The sequence below is a fragment of the Sapajus apella genome, unplaced genomic scaffold, assembly GCF_009761245.1.
Source record: "Sapajus apella isolate SASKATOON/1434 unplaced genomic scaffold, GSC_monkey_1.0 scaffold38, whole genome shotgun sequence".
Taxonomy (NCBI): domain Eukaryota; kingdom Metazoa; phylum Chordata; class Mammalia; order Primates; family Cebidae; genus Sapajus; species Sapajus apella.
Window position 1 is genome coordinate 927,159 of NW_022436978.1, and position 17,458 is coordinate 944,616.

Genomic DNA, 17,458 nt, shown 5'->3' on the forward strand with positions numbered 1-17,458 from the left:
TTTTTTTTTTTTTTTGAGACGGAGTCTCGCTCTGTCACCAGGCTGGAGTGCAGTGGTGGTGTAATCTTGTCTCACTGCAACCTCTGACTCCTGGGTTTGAGCAGTTCTTTTGTCTCAGCCTCCCAAGTAGCTGGAATTACAGGCAGCTAATTTTTGTACTTTTAATAGAAATGAGATCTCACCATCTGGGCCAGGCTGGTCTTAAACTCTTGACTTCGTGATCCATCCACCTCAGCCTCCCAAAGTGCTGGGATTACAGGTGTGAGCCACTGCGCCCGGCCTAAATTAATTTTTTTTAAGTGAAAGCAAGTTTATTAGGAGAGTAAAGGAATAAAAAATGGCTACACCATAGGCAGAGCAGCCCTAAATTAATTCTTACCACATTCTCTTGTACTTTTCTCTTCCTACTCAGAGCATCTTGGAGTCAGACTGTAGTATTATCTTTTGTATTCCCAGTGCTCAGCACGTAAATACATACCTAATAAATGGTTTTTGTGTGTAGATAAAGATGGAAAAGCCAGCGAAAAGTAAAAAATGATTTTAGTGAAGGTAAAGAAATTGTATTTTCTGTTATTAACATAATGAGTGTATTTAAAATATTTAAAACATTGTATTGTCAGAAGACTTGAAGAGACGTTTCACGAAAGAGGCTATATCCAAGTGGCCAGTAGTAAGCATATGAAATAATTTTTAAATTGTTTCTTTTTTTTTTTTTGAGTCGGAGTTTCGCTCTTGTTACCCAGGCTGGAGTGCAATGGCGCGATCTCGGTTCACCGCAACCTCCGCCTCCTGGGTTCAGGCAATTCTCCTACCTCAGCCTCCTAAGTAGCTGGGATTACAGGCACGCGCCACCATGCCCAGCTGATTTTTTGTATTTTTTAGTAGAGACGGGGTTTCACCGTTTTGACCATGATGGTCTCGATCTCTTGACCTCGCGATCCACCCGCCTCGGCCTCCCAAAGTGCTGGGATTACAGGCTTGAGCCACTGCGCCTGGCTTAAATTGTTTCTTATCAGGAAAATGTACATTAAAACCATGCTGGGATACCACTGTCTCTTCCTCTAAATGGTTAACATTTATTGGACTGACAATATCAAGAGATGATAAGGATTTGGAGAAACTGGAACCCCTATGACACTGGTGATAGTGAGAATATAAATTTGTACAGCTGCTATGGAAAACTGTTTGGTATCATCTACTAAGCTAAATATGCATATAACTCCATAACCCAGCCATTTCATCCTAGGAATATACCCAACAGAAATGAGTGCTTATTGGCCACCAAAAACCAATAAGAATAATAGCTTTATTCTTTTTTCTTTCTTTTTTTAATTAGAAAAAAATTATCAAGCCCAAAATGTGGGGTTTTTTTTGAGACAGGGTCTTACTCTGTCACCTGGGCTGAAATGCAGTGGCACCATCATGGCTCACTGCAGCCTCAACCTCCCTACTCAGGCAATCCTCCCACTTCAGCCTCCCGAGTAGCTGGAACTGCAGGTGTGCACCACCATGCCTGGCTAATAATTTTTGTATTTTTTTTTTTTTTTTTGTAGAGATGGGGTTTCACCATGTTGCCTAGGCTGGTCTTAAACTCCTGGCTCCAGAGATTCTTCTGCCTTGGCCTCTCAAAGTGTTGAGATTACAGTCGTGGCCAACTTTACTCTTTTTTTCTTTTTTTAATTTTTTTGAGACAGAGTTTTGCATCGCTCTTGTTGCCCAGGCTGGAGTGCAATAGTGCAATCTTGGCTCACCGCAACCTCCACCTCCCAGGTTCAAGAGATTCTCCTGCCTTAGCCTCCCAAGTAGCTGGGATTACAGCATGTACCACCATGCTCAGCTAATTCTGTATTTTTAGTAGAGACTGGGGTTTCTCCATGTTGGTCAGGCTGGTCTTGAACTCTCGACAAGAGGATGATCTGCCCACTTTGTACTCCCAAAATGCTGGGATTATAGGCATGAGCCACCACACCTGGCCCAACTTTGTGCTTAATAGTTCAACCCAGAAATAGCCAAATGTTTCTCAACCAGTGGAATAAACAAGTGCACTGTACTTTATTCACTAGTGGAATAGTATGTATCTAAAAAGGAATGATCTGGTATGTGCACCAGTGTGGAGGAATCTAGCAGATAGAATTTGAGTGAAAGCAGCCAGTCACAAAAGAGTACATAAGTAGACTGGATGGTTTCATTCATATGGCATACAAAAATAGGTAGAACTAATTTATGGTGATAGAGATTCTAATAGTTACCTTTGGTGGTGCTGGGGATATGCTGTTGACTGGGAGTGGGCACAAAGCTGCCTTCTGAGGCTCTGGACATATTCTATAGCTTGATCTAGGTGGATATACACGTGTAAAAACTTACTGCACTTTATACTTAAGATATGTGCATTGTACTACATAGAAGTTATTTCTAAATTAAAAAAAAGTGAGACCTGAAACAAAATGCACATCTATTTGCCAACTTTTTCTTGGTCTTTTTTTTTTTTTTTACTTGCGACGGAGTCTCACTGTGTTGCCTAGGCTGGAGTGCAGTGGCACAATCTCGGCTCACTGCAGCCTCCACCTCCCAGGGTCAAATGATCCTCCTACCTCAGGCAATAGCTAGGACCACAGGTGCACACCACCACACCTGGCTGATTGTTTGTATTTTTGGTAGAGATGGGGTTTCACCATGTTGCTCAGGCTGGTCTCAAACTCCTGAGCGCAAATGATCTGCCTGCTTGGTCTCTCCCAGAATGTTGGGTTTGAGCCACCGTACCTGGCTTATTTGCCAACTTTTTTTTTCCCACCATGTCCCACCCTCTTATTTGCCAACTTTTTGATGCAAGGTCAAGGCTTTTTCTTTGCGTATAGTGGATCTGTTAACTTATTTTTTTCATGATCCTAGTATAAACCACATCCTTAGTAAATTATATGCAATTTTTATGGTCTTTCTCTTTAAATGGAACGCTTGCTCAGCTATCTGAATTGGAATCTTTCTGAATTTTTAAAGGTACCCCATTCTCATTTTTTATTGTTACCTTATGTCTAATTTGGCAAGGTGATTTTTGCTTGTTTGTTTTAGCATCTTGCCTTTATTAAGTCTCTGAAAACTTTTTTTCTTTTTCTTTTTTTTTTTTTTGAGACGGAGTTTCCCTCTTGTTACCTGGAGTGCAATGGCGCGATCTCGGCTCACTGCAACCTCCGCTTCCCAGATTCAGACAATTCTCCTGCCCCAGCCTCCTGAGTCGCTGGGATTACAGACACGCGCCACCATGCCCAGCTAATTTTTTGTATTTTTAGTAGAGACGGGGTTTCACCATGTTGACCAGGATGGTCTCGATCTCTTGACCTCGTGATCCACCCGCCTCGGCCTCCCAAAGTGCTGGGATTACAGGCTTGAGCCACCGTGCCCGGCACTTTTTTTCTTTTTCAAAGACAGGGGTGTTCTGTTGTCCAGGCTAGAGTGCAGTGGTGTAATCATGGCTCACTGCAGCTTCTACCTGCCCAGCTTAAGCAGTCCTCCCACCTCAGCCTCCTGAGTAGCTGAGATCACAGGCTCACACTGCCACTCCCAGCTAACTTTTTTTGATTTTCTGTAGAGATGAGGTCTCACTATGTTGTCCAGGCTGGTCTCAAACTTCTGGGCTCAAGCAATCCTCTGGCCTCAGCCTCTCAAAGTGCTGGTGTTACAGGCATGAGCCACTGCACCCAGCCCTGAAAATATTAATATAATGTTATATAACATGTTGGTGTTAGTGTTTCCTTTCTAATTTTTTTTTTTTTTTTTTTATTGATACGAAGTCTCGCCTTGTTACCAGGCTGGAGTGCAATGGCGTGATCTCGGCTCACTGCAACCTTTGCCTCTGGGGTTCAAGTGATTCCTCTGCCTCAGCCTCCTGAGTAGCTGCGACTATGGGCGTGCACTACCATGCCTGGATAATTTTTTGTATTTTAGTAGAGATGGAGTTTCACTGTGTTGCCCAGTCGGGTCTCAAACTCCTGACCTCGTGATCCACCCGCCTTGGCCTCCCAAAGTGCTGGGGTTACAGGCGTGAGCCACCGCGCCCAGCTGATGTTTCCTTTCAATAAAACTTACTCATTAAATGTATAAACTAATCGGGCATGGTGGCTCACGCCTGTAATCCCAGCACTTTGGGAGGCCGAGATGGGTGGATCACCTGAGGTCAGGAGTTTGAGACCAGCCTGGCCAACATGCTAAAAATATAAAAATTAGCTGTGCATAATTATGGGTGCCTATATACACACACACACACACACACACACACACACACGTGTGTGTGTATATATACACACACACCACACATATGAGTGTATTTATACACACCATATATATGTATGCATAATATACATATAATATGTATACATAATACGCATATATATGTATATAAATATATATATGCACACACATTATATATATGTGTATATATATACACACCATATATATGTATATTATGCATACATATATATGGTGTGTGTGTATATAACCATATATGTGTGTGTGCATACATATATATGGTGTGTATGTATATATATATACATAGTGTGTGTATATATTTATATAATATATATGTGTGTATATATTTTATAACAATGTTATATATAATGTTGTAACTAAATATATTTATACATACTTAATTTAAACAGCCTAAAAACATTTAACAGAACAGTCTATTTTACCAGTTGGACTTCTTCATAAGGTTTATGTGACTAAAATAAGTTTGAAAAATTCTCATCTAGATGACTTCCGAGTTTGGCTTTGCAATTTTGTGATTCTAATAGTTTGTACATTTTTACAGTTTGAACAAAATTTAGTTATTAACTCCACTGGTTCCTGTGTCACTGCTGAGAGAAGACTGCCTCTCATAGTGTCCTAACTCTTACCTCCTTTTTGTTCATCCCAGCTACCCGCTGCTGAAACTCCCCTTGCCAGGAACAGGACCTGTGGAATTCACCACTCCTGTGAAGGATTACTCACCCCCGCCTGTGGACTCCGGCCATAAACAAGGAGAGCCTGCTGAGCAGCCTGAGTGGGTGGGTACTCAGCGTGTTCCTGAGCGAGAGTGTTGGGTGGAGATTGGCTGAGGCAGGGGTCTGCCAGTGAGAGTGAGGTTGGTCAGCTTCTGATTTGTGAATTCATGTACTTTAACAGCTTTATCAACACACCACATAGATACTTAGTTTGTACATTTTTGTCTTTTTTTTTGAGACAGAATTTTGCTCTTGTTGCCCAGGCTGGAGTGCAATGGTGTGATCTCGGCTCACTGTAACCTCTGCCTCCTGGGTTCAAGCGATTCTCCTGCTTCAGCCTCAGAGTAGCTGGTGCCCACCACCACACCCAGCTCCTGTAATCCCAGGTGCCCACCACCACACCCAGCTCCTGTAATCCCAGGTGCCCACCACCACACCCAGCTCCTGTAATCCCAGGTGCCCATCACCACACCCAGCTCCTGTAATCCCAGGTGCCCACCACCACACCCAGCTCCTGTAATCCCAGGTGCCCACCACCACACCCAGCTCCTGTAATCCCAGGTGCCCATCACCACACCCAGCTCCTGTAATCCCAGGTGCCCACCACCACACCCAGCTCCTGTAATCCCAGGTGCCCACCACCACAGCCAGCTCCTGTAATCCCAGGTACTCAGGAGACTGAGGCAGGAGAATTGCTTGAACCCAGTAGGCGGAGGTTGCAGTGAGCCGAGATCGCACCATTGCACTCCAGCCTGGGCAACAACAGCAAACTCCATCTTGGCTGGGCATGGTGGCTCACAGCTATAATCTCAGCACTTTGAGAGGCCGAGGCGGACAGATCACCTGAAGTCAGGAGTTCGAGATGAACCTGGCCAACATGGTGAAACTCCGTCTCTACTAAAAATACAAAAATTAGCTGGGCGACATGGTGAAACCCAGTCTCTGCTAAAAATACAAAAATTAGCATCATGCCGGCTTTGGCTTGATCTCTATTTTTATTTTTATTTTTTTGAGATGGGGTTTCACACTTGTTGCCCAGGCTGGAGTGCAATGGTGTGATCTCAGCTCACTGCAACCTCCACCTCTCGGGTTCAAGTGATTCTCCTGCCTCAGCCTCCCAAGTAGCTGAGATTACAGGCATGTGCTACCACACCCGGCTAATTTTGTATTTTTAGTAGAGACTGGGTCTCTCCATGTTGGTCAAGTGCCTGGGACTACAGATGCCTGCCACCATTCCCGGCTAATTTTTGTATTTTTAGTGGAGACAGAGTTTCACCATGTTGGCCAGGATGCTCTTGAACTCCTGACCTCAGGTGATCCGCCCACCTTGGCCTCCCAAAGTGCTGGTATTACAGGCGTGAGCCACTGCGCTCAGCTAGTTTATACATTTAATGAGTAACTTTTATTGAAAGCAAACACCAAATGATGCCAAAGCATGACTATTGTAGCAAAACTGAGATCTGTGCTTGTCCTAGCTTTGGCCAGCTGGGCCTGGGTTCACACATGCTGGATCAATATCAATATGTGGCAGTATCCTGGCAGACACACAGGCCATCTTATCCTTGCCCCTGGGCAGTCAGAACAACTGTGCACCTGAGAGTATTCTGACATAATAGAGTTCCAGCGCTGTCTAGTATTTGTATTGTGCACTTATTTTTTTTCGGGTCTTTCAGGTCCTAATTTTATCCTCACCATCCAAAAAGTGCAGGTTTTAAATCTCTTTTCCAGGTAAGGAAGCTGGGGCCCAGAATGATTAAGTGCCTCAGTTATTTATTTCTTTATTTTTAATTTTCTTATTTTAATCTCGCTCTGTTGCCCAGGCTGGAGTGCAGTAATGTGATCTTGGCTCACTGCAACCTCTGCCTTTCGGGTTCAAGTGATTCTTCTGTCTCAGCTTCCCAAGTAGCTGGGACTACAGGTGTGCGCCAGTGTGCGGCTAGTTTTGTATTTTTACTAGAGACACGGTTTCACTATGTTGGCCGGGCTGGTCTCGAACTCCTGACCTCAGGTGATCTGCCCACTTCGGCCTTCCAAAGTACTGGGATTACAGGCATGAGCCACCGTGCCCAGCCAGTTATTTAGTTTGGAACTCTAGGTCTCCAGACCCCAGCCCACTGCTCCTTCTGGACTATACTATTTTCAGTTGACTGTCTCTAGGCCAAACACTGATATAAGTGAGAAAAAAGTCTCCAGTTGAGGGGCTCAGTCATGGGACCTAATTCACACTGTACTCATTATTTTGGAGCTCACTGAAGCTTAACTAGCTCATCTCTATACCTTTTGCCTGCCAGGTATGGGCAGAGTGCCCTTCCTTCATGTGTTGTGCTCTGGTCCCTGGATTGGTGCTGGACTTGCTGAATCTATTGTTGAGGAAAATAAAAGCTCAGTGAATAGAGCTCTCCTCCCACCTTCTCTCTGACAGTCAGCATAGTCCCATTTCTTTTTTGGTTAATGTTGTAGTCCGATAACTTGTTATGAACTTGACTCAATGGCTGAAATAGAGGTATATCTGGTAAGATAGGTCTGTGCCACAGCTGTACATGGTGTCAGTGGGGAGTGCACAACCCTGGCTTCTTGGGGCTCTGCCTATGAAAGTCAAACGTGCATGGTATGATGCTGGCTGGAACCAGTTTTGTGGTGAAACCAGTTTTGTGGCTTTATGTCCCAGCTTGGCCATTAGCTCACTGGCTCACTATGGGACCTTCTTGGTTAAACCTTTTACCCTCATTAACCATTTTATTTTTATTTTTTTGAGATGGAGTCTTGCTTTGTTGCCCAGGCTGAAGTGCAGTGGCATGATCTCAGTTCACTGCAACGTCTGCCTCCTGAGTTCAAAGTGATTCTCCTGCCTCAGCCTCCTGAGTACCTGGGACTATAGGCATGTGCCACCATGCCTGGATAATTTTTGTGTTTTTAGTAGGGATGGGGTTTCACCATGTTGGCCAGGCTGATCTCAAACTCCTGACCTCAAGTGATCTGCCTGCCTCTGCTTCCCAAAGTGCTGGGATTATAGGCGTGAGCCACTGTGCCCAGCCTTCATTAAACTTTGTAATACAATTTTAGCACATAAGGGAGTGTTTGTATTTCCTGACTAGCAGAGTTCAGTTGGCCTGTTGGTGTGGAATAGATGTTTAATGATAAGGCTGTAAGGGGTGTTATGTGTTTATGAGCTCTTTGAATGATGGGATGATGATAGAAAGTGTTTGTGCGGAATAACTAGAGGGCTCTGGAATCAGAGGATTGTCCATTTTTTCTCTTTCTGATTGGAGCCCTTATCATGCCCTGCAGGATTGAGAAGGAGACTTGGGCCCAGGGCAGTCACCTGGTGTCACACAGGCTCAGTAGTGGTCAATTATCTCACCTCCGTTGACTGTCCTTGACAAAAATACAGGCCAACGATACTGAAGTGGGTGGTAAGGACTGATTTAGTTAGGAAGAACAGAATTCAACCCAAATCAGAGTAAGTGAAAAGGGAACTTTTTGTTCATATAACTTAGCCAGGTGCAGGGCCCACACAACGTAGTGTGGGCCTCAGAAGGAGTCCATCTCTTGACTTTGTCCTCTCTGGGTCAGCTCCACTCTTGTCTTCCCAACAGTGGCCCTAGCAGCTTCAGCCCCATGTTTTTGCATCATCCAATCCAGTGGAGGATGAGTGGGAACCCAGTTGGCTATGAATAGGGTTACCTGCCTGTCCCCTTCCCAAGCCCTGTGGCTACAGGCAGGTATTTTGTTGTTGTTACCACCTTGCTGAGAATGAGAGAGGATGGTTTCCAAAGGGAAAGTAGGGCTGGGTGCAGTGGTGCGTGCTTGTAATCCCAGTGCTGAGGTAGGAGGATCACTTGAGCCCTGGAGTTAAAGGCTGCAGCAAGCTATGATCATACCATTGCAGTCCAGCTGGGGCAACAGAGTGAGACCCTGTCTCTAAAAATATTAAAAATAAAAATAAAAAAAGGGAAAATAGGAGACTCGGGCAGTAGACCTCACATTGCAGGTGTCTGCCGCCTATACCAAGGAGCCAAAACTTACTTCCTTGCTCTACTCATTGCTCGTTTATTGCATGGGCGTGGTATGCCCAGCACGGTGACGTGGGGGATAGATAGAGTCTCACTGTCCTTGAGGAGATCCTGTACTGTTTGAGAAGAGAAGACAAAGATTTTCAAAGTTTAAAGTAAATATAATATATGTCAAAGAGACATAGGGGGGCAACTGAAAGAGCTCTTGGTGGTCAGTGCTAGAGCAATTTTTGCAACAAAATAAACCAGTATTGAATTATAACTCAAAATATAAAATAATTCTCTGTGAGTTTATCCTGAGCCCATATGCTTGAAGAAATATAAATAATATAAATAAATGAATGGACCATAGACAGATATCCTGGGCAAAAAAAATTCTAAGTAATGTATATAGATACTCCTTCCTCAAGAAGGTGAGACATAACTCTTCACTCCCTAAAGTATGGACTGTGCATGGTGACTTTCTTCCAAAGAGGAGAGTGTGGCTATGGGAAAAAGCACCTTTACAGTGGAGAAGCTTGACAGACACTTCCTTAGTAAGTGAATGGGGCTAAGCAGCAGCAATAAATCACATTGACTGAGTGTGCCCTTTTTTTTTTTGAGACGGAGTTTCACTCTTGTTACCCAGGCTGGAGTGCAATGGCGCGATCTCGGCTCACTGCAACCTCCGCCTCCCGGGTTCAGGCAATTCTCCTGCCTCAGCCTCCTGAGTAGCTGGGATTACAGGCATGCGCCACCATGCCCAGCTAATTTTTTGTAGTTTTAGTGGAGACGGGGTTTCACCATGTTGACCAGGATGGTCTCGATCTCTTGACCTCGTGATCCACCCGCCTCGGCCTCCCAAAGTGCTGGGATTACAGGCGTGAGCCACTGCGCCCGGCGAGTGTGCCCTTGATATGTGAGGAGGAGTACATTTTACTGCTGATCTTCCTCCTGCAGACTCATAACCCCAGTCTAACGATGAGTAAAACATCAGACAAATCCTAGTCGAGGGATACCCTCCAAAATGCCTGACCAGTACCCCTCAAAGCTGTCAAGATCATCAAAAGCAAGGGAAGTCTGAGAAACTGTCACAAAGCTACAAGAAGCCTCAGGAGACACGACAGCTAAATGTAATGTGGTTTCCTGGATGGGATCCTGGAAAAGAAAAAGGACATTAGGCAAAAACTTAAGAAAATCTGAATACACTTTGGACTTTGGTTAAGAATTTCACTGTTCGGCCGGGCGCGGTGGCTCACGCCTGTAATCCCAGCACTTTGGGAGGCCGAGGCGGGTGGATCACGAGGTCAAGAGATCGAGACCATCCTGGTCAACATGGTGAAACCCCGTCTCCACTAAAACTACAAAAAATTAGCTCGGCATGGTGGCGCGTGCCTGTAATCCCAGCTACTCAGGAGGCTGAGGCAGGAGAATTGCCTGAACCTAGGAGGTGGAGGTTGCGGTGAGCCGAGATCGCGCCATTGCACTCCAGCCTGGGTAACAAGAGTGAAACTCTGTCTCAAAAAAAAAAAAAAAAAAGAATTTCACTGTTGACTTTGGGTTTTGGAAGAAGGACTGCAGAGATGAAGCATCATTCTTTTCATATCCCTCAGCCTCCTAAATTATTTTTAAAATTCCCATACATTAAGGTTTAGTCTGTGCACTGTAAAGTTCTTGGTATCTTCAGTTGTTGGGATGTATCTATTTATTTATTTTTATACGGAGTCTTGCTCTGTTGCCCAGGCTGGAGTGCAATGGCATGCTCTTGGCTCACCGCAACCTCCACCTCCCGGGTTCAAGCAATTCTTCTGCCTCAGCCTCCCGAGTAGCTGGTATTACAGGTGTGTACCACCACGCCCAGCTAATTTTTGTATTGTTAAGTAGAGATGGGATTTCATTATGTTGGTCAGGCTGGTCTTAAACCCCTGACCTCATGATCTGCCTGCCTCAGCCTCCCAAAGTGCTGGGATTACAGGTGTGAGCCACTGCGCCCGGCTAGTTGTTTGGATTTTTTAAAAAGCCATTCTAATGTAGAGAAATCAATTGTGATTTTAATTTTCACTTCCTAGATGACTAATGACCTTAGTCACTTTTTCAAGTGCTTATTGTTTGCCTGTCTTCCTTCGTGACATGTGTGTTCAGATGTCCCCATTTTGTGTTGAGTTGTTTGACTTCTTTTCATTGAATTGTGAATCTTTATGCTGGAGACAGTTCTCTTTTTATGTAGGCCTCCTCCTCCCCTTTTGCAAGGTGCTTCTCCACAGTGGGATTGGTGGCTGCACCCTACAGTTACACCTTTAATGTGTCCTCCAGAAAGGACTCTAGTCAATTATGCCATGTCTTTGTGCTCTGAGTTAGGCTCACCGTGTGTTGTCACTGTGACTACTGGCCTCCATGGCTACTCTTGGAGAAAGGCATTTCTTTCTGGGCACAGGGATGTTTTTACCAGAGGAAATGAAGAGCAAAGCAGAAAAAGTAGAGACTTTATGTTTTCCAGCTCTGTGACCTTGGGCAAGTTACTAACACCTTGTGCCTTAGTTTCCACATCCATAAAATGGGATAGTAATTATACCTACATCATACATTGTAATTTTTGTGATTAAGTGAAAGAATGCAAGGATTTAGCACAGTTCCTGGTTCATCGCTTGGATTCAACAAATGTTTGTGGCTGTCGCCATTGTTATCATTGTCATTGATCATGTCTGGCTGGTCAAGCACAGGGGAGAGGTTTCATGTGCTTGGACTGCCTTGTGGTGTGCACCAGAAGTACACTGCTTAGGCTTTATCCCTCAGCTTGATGTGACTTCCTCTAGGGAGCCTTCCTCAGCTCTCTTGCAATATGTCCTCAGCTGCTTCTTTGAGCTCTACATGACTACGCCATTGGAGTCATGTTTCACCTAAGTTTATATACTCCAGTGTTTTATACATAGTAGATGCCCAAGAAAGGTTTCTTGTTGAATAAAGAAGCAGTGTGGCTTATTTAGGAGACAGTGAATCTGCAGGCTTTTTTTGGAGCATGGTAGGTAGAACCAAGTTGAATCCTGGGCTGTGAAGTTTAAACTTTAGTTCTGTAGACAGTGGGAAGCCATTCCCTTAGAGGCAATGATTCGATAACAGTGGTGGTAGAAGACCCATTGTATTGAACTCGCAGAAACTTGTAGACTGAAATGATTGTGCCTGGGACACCAGCTCCAGTCATCATAGTTTTAAGGGATAATAGAAGTGATATATATAAAACTAATATATTTTCAGTACTTTGCTAGATCTTCATGGTTCACATGAGTTGTTTTGTTTGGTCCTCATGGTGTTCTGGTGAGGTCTGAGGTTTTGTTCTGATTTCCTTCAGTAAGGAACAAAGCTTGGAGAGTATAGAGGCCATCATCCAAGGGACACAGCCAGGGAGCGGTGGCACTGGGATTTGAACTCAGGTAGGTCTCCTGAGCCTGCTCTTCCCACCACAGCCCTTGCCTGCCAGGGTTGGAAGGCAAGGATCAGGAAGCCTGTTCTCTAGAAGAGCTGAGTGTCTGGAGTCCTCCACATCCTGTTCTGAGGGAGCCCACACAGGTGCACAGGTAAAATACCTGGAGCTCTAGGTTGCTCTATCTAAATAGGAAGGATTCTATTTTTCAAAAATCTGGGGTCTCCAGCACTATCTGGGTCCCCAAGACTGGCTCATTATGAAAATCTGAGTCTTGGCCGGGGCACTGTGGCTCATGCCTGTAATCCCAGCACTTTGGGAGGCAGAGGCAGGTGGATCACCCAAGGTTGGGAGCTTGAGACCAGCCTGACCAACGTGGAGAAACCCTGTCTCTACTAAAAATACAAAATTAGCTGGGCATGGTGGCGCATGCCTGCAATCCCAGCTACTTAGGAGGCTGGGGCAGGAGAATCACTTGAACCCAGGAGGCGGAGGTTGTGGTGGGCCATTGCACTCCAGCCTGGGCAACAAAAACAAACTCCTTCTCAAAAAAAAAAGAGAGAGAAAAAAAATCTGAGCCTCGTACTAAGGCCTAGCTGGCAGGTCCACAGAGGTAGCTGGGCTTGTTCTATGCCAGACTTCCACGCCAGCACTGCAGTTTGTGGTCGCGGTGTGAGCATGGATACAAAGTTTCCAGGAAGCTCTGGGTGGGAGCTTGATGCTCTGAACCATGGTGGCCAGAGACCCCAGGGGCCCCCAGGACCTCAGCTCTTCTCCCACGCTGCTTGTGCTAGGCCTTTCCTTCTGTGTCTTTCTTCACGCAACTCACGTTGTTCAGTTACCCAGCCCTGGGTTTCAATCCTGGCCCTGTTGCCTATCAGTTGTGTGACTCTGGACATTTCATATGATCTCTTTGAGCCATGGCTTTCTTATCTGGGTCCTTGAGCCCAGTGTCTCTCACAAGGCTGTAGTAGAGTTATCAGCCAAGGCTGCAGCCATCTCAAAGGGCAACTGGGGAAGGATCTCCTTCCAGGCTCACTTAAATGTAGGTTCCTTACAGGCCATTAGTTGAGGACCTCAGTTCCTTACTGTGTGCTGGCTGAAGGCCTCCCTCAATTCCTTGCCACATAGGCCTTCCCTGAGCAGCTCACAATGTGGTGGCTGGTTTCAGAGTGGTGGCTCCCGAAAGAAGGGGGCCGGGGTGGGAGAAGGAGTCATAGTCTTTTGTAACCTAATTGGAAAAGTGATTTCTTACCACTTTGGCTGTGTTTGTTCGTCATAGGCAAATCATTAGGTCCAGCCCACTCTTAAGGGGATGGGATGGTACAAGGGCATGAACACTAGGAGTTAGATGTCTTTTGCCTGGGGACATCTGGGCCCTACTGACCCTTACTTCCTCCATCATCCACTCAGGATACCAGAGTTTCCATGCCCGTTTCTCTCTTGAATATTAAGTAGGGATTGTGGGAGCTCAGCGCAGTGAGTGTGGGCCCTGCCTACACTTCCCTACCAAGTTAGTGCTCCTGCGTTGCTCAGGCCTATGTGAGCTTCTGTTCTGGTCACAGGCTGTGGCAGCCAGCTCCATCCAGGTGCCTCTGTGCCTCCCAGCAGCTTCTAGTGGCTGAGTATGATAGAGAAGACAAAGTGGATGAGGCCTTCTGTCCCCAGAGTCCTCACTAAGGCACAGCGACATAAAGTTCACAAATCTCTGATTGTTCCTTTGTGCCCAGGGTCCCAGGAGGCATTAACTTGCTGTGCTTGGTCAGCATCTTGGCCCTTGCCCATGCTGTAACCTGGAGTATGGCATCGGTAAGTGGCTCCACGGCCTCCCCTTCGTTCACACACATGCCCCTTGGAGTTCCTGACTGTGGCCCAGGTGTGGAGACACTCCCTCATCCCTCAGCTGGGCTGAGCCCTGCCCCGAGTCCACACCTCACAGTGCACCACTGTCTGTGGGCAGTCTTTCCTTGTCTCCAGTTGTCACCAACTCTAGGGGAGTCTTTCCAGAGCATTGCTTTCATCAGGCTGCCCCTTCACCTCAGAGACACTGGGCTTTGCTTTGTCAACTGACTAAAATCCTGACAGCTCAGTCAGGCTTCGGTCTGAGCCTGCCTGTCATCTTCCTCATAATTTCTGTTATCCCCTGACAGGTTTCCTTGGTGCAGATGTTCAGGCCTTCTGTGCTGTCAGCATCCCTTGCAACTCACATTCCCTGTTGCCCCGCTCCCACCTGTTCTTTTCTAACCTATGGCTACACTCACCTTCTCCCGGGCCGTGACCCTGCGGTGGCTGACCCAGCATATGTTTTGGGATACCCCACGACATGCCTATCACTGAAGATTGCGTGCGCGAACGCTCTTGTCATTGACATTCCTGATAAGCTCTTGAAGGGTAGGCAGATTCTAGTGAGAAAAGTGTAGGGTATTTAGTGAAGAGACCTTGGTTTGAGTCCTTGCCCCACCCTGCCTGGAGTGTGAAGCTCTGAATGCCTGAGCCTCTCCTTGCTTCTCATCAGGCTGTCCTGGGGGTCAGATGAAGTGATATCCGTACTGTTCCTTGCTAATATTTCTGCTCATCTCTCAGGCACGGTTTGTGTGCGTATGTGGTGTGTGCATACATCTTGATGCTGCAGGGTGAATGTCGCTATTCCTGTTTCACAAGGAGGAAATTGAAATCCAGAGTCGTCAAAAGTATTTCCAAGGCCATACATTTGGAAAGCTGTGCTTTAAAATTGGGTCCTCCGATCTTCAAAACCCACTACTCTGCTGCAAGTGACAGCCCTGGGCAAGTGAGACAGCTCTATGCTTTGGGGAGTATGGAGTCTTATGGTATGGTCAGCAGACATGTTCCATAAAGGGCTAGATCATAAACATTTAGGCTTTGCGGCCTCTGTTGCAACCATTTAACTCTCTATTGTAGAGTGAAAGCATCCATAGACAAAGTAATGTAGGGATGTGTCTGTGCTTCAGTAAAAACTGGATGTGGAAAAACAGGTGCTAACCAGCCCGGGCAACATAGTGAGACTCCATTTCTACAGAAAGTAAAGAAGTTAGAGGGGAGGGGTAGCATTAGGAGAAATACCCAATATAGATGGCGGGTTGATGGGTGCAGCAAACCACCATGGCACATGTAGACCTATGTAACAAACCTGCACATTCTGCATATGTATCCCAGAACTTAAAGTATTAAAAAAAAAAAAAAAGAAGTTAGCCAGGTGTGCAGGTGTGGCACTTTGGGAGGCTGAGACGGGGGGATTGCTTGAGCTCAGGAGTTCAAGCGAAACATAGTGACATCCTGTCCCTACAAAAAAGTTTTGACAATTAGGCATGGTGGTGGTACATACCTCTAGTCTCAGCTACTTGGGGGGTGGGGGTGCTGAGGTGGGAGGATTGCTTGAGCCTGGGAGATTGAGGTTGCAGTGAGCTGATTGGGTGACAAGAGTGGAGACCCTGTCTCAAAAGGAAAAACAGGCGTGGGCCCTGATTTGGCCTACAAGCCATAGTTTGCCTACACCTGGTCCCACAGTGCTTTTTCCATAGTAGATGTGTTATTGAGCAAAAGGAGCTCACTATCCAATGTGCTAGAAACCAATACTATGACACTGGGATTCAGGGAAAAGAAAAGCTTTGTATTGAAGGTTAACTCCCTAGGCGACAGGAGTCCAGCTCAAATCTGCCTCCCTGTGCTGGATTTAAGGCAGTAATTTTTTTTCTCCTTTTTTTTTTTTAGGATTCGAACACAGGAGAGGCAGTAATTTTATTAGAAAAGGTTTAGAGGGTGAATACTGGGATTAGCAGATGATTGGTGGAAGGAAGGGGGATGTCTGGAAAGTCCTTAAGCATGCAGTTATCTCTTCATGCCACCTCATGGGGTCCCACGTGCAAATTCTGGGGGAGTTAGTATGAAATATGCAGTGGCAATTCAGGCTGTGACATCGGCAGGCTCATTCTGCACAACTTGTCGGCCATCTTGGTTCCAGCTTATTTCAGCCAGTTCTTTTATCTCATAAGTGGAGGGAGTGTCTGGATTTCAGCCAATTGTTTCTTATCTGCCATCCTGCAAACTCAAGAACTTCTATTAGTCATTGGTTTCTTAAACTCTTTGGGCCATGATTTCAGATGCCCATTCAGTGCCTTGAGTTGGATCATGTTTCTTCCTCCTGTGCTGAACTGCTCTTTCCACCCCTCCCTCATTTTTTCTGCAGTATGTGGGTGCACCGGTGGCTTATGTACAGCAGATATTTGTGAAGTCCTCAGTGTTTCCCTGGCACAAGAACCTCCTGGCAGTAGATGTATTTCGTTCACCTCTGTCCCGGGCATTCCAGCTGGTGGAGGAGATCCGGAACCACGTGCTGAGAGACAGGTACCCCTCCCAGAGTCCCTGGCCTCCCTGAGTCCCATTCTGTACTAAAGGGAGAGTTACGGACCTCACTGTAACTCCAGTGAGCCAGTCAGCTTTGCAGAAATAGAACAAGCAAGAAGGATGGAGGGTGAGCCAGCCTTGAATTTCTCAGCATCCTTGTGGGTCCATGGTGGCTGCATTGCCCTTGGACCTATGCCAGTGGCACACACACAGCCCTGAGTCTCATCCTTACATCTCAGATGCACTCCGTGTCCACTGAGCTGACTCATGACCGGCATGGATTCCTGCCTTTGGGTTATGGTGTGTAATGGTGGTGTCTCTGCTGATGAGAAGCAAGCTCTACCTGGGGGTCCCTTCTGAAGCCCCAGCCCAGATCGTGCTCCCCTGCCTGTCAGTGAGACTCTGGATTATGCTGCCTTGGCATACAATGTGTGTAATTGGCAAGCTGCATCACTGCCAGGTTTTAGTTAGCTAGTGGCATTGACAAATATTTTGATGAACTAAATGAAGCTCCTAATTTACCCCAGTCCCTGGTCATCCACTGCATTGGCCAGGGTGTTTTAGTGGGTGGGGTTGTGCATGCTCCCATAGTACGCTTGCCTGTCCTCAGAAGGGATGGGCTTTGGGGCCCCAAATGCACTTTGAAAGTCAGACACGGTTAGGTTATTGGCCACCTGGAAGTACTTTGCCCTGCTGCCCTAATCGTCAGGCTC

General features: G+C 46.2%; 1 protein-coding gene across 4 annotated transcripts in view; it reads left to right on the top strand.

The window, feature by feature from the left end:
* SCAP (SREBF chaperone) overlaps positions 1 to 17,458 on the top strand; it is a 65,262-nt gene that overhangs the window by 34,060 nt on the left and 13,744 nt on the right. For 3 of the 4 annotated variants that reach the window (XM_032297955.1, XM_032297957.1, XM_032297956.1), the window contains exons 3-4: positions 4,907 to 5,036; positions 16,588 to 16,745. In XM_032297955.1, the coding sequence (XP_032153846.1) occupies positions 4,907 to 5,036; positions 16,588 to 16,745 (288 nt within the window). Of the gene's footprint in view, positions 1 to 4,906; positions 5,037 to 8,261; positions 8,387 to 16,587; positions 16,746 to 17,458 lie in introns of those variants that run through there. The other variant, XM_032297958.1, reaches the window with a different exon arrangement.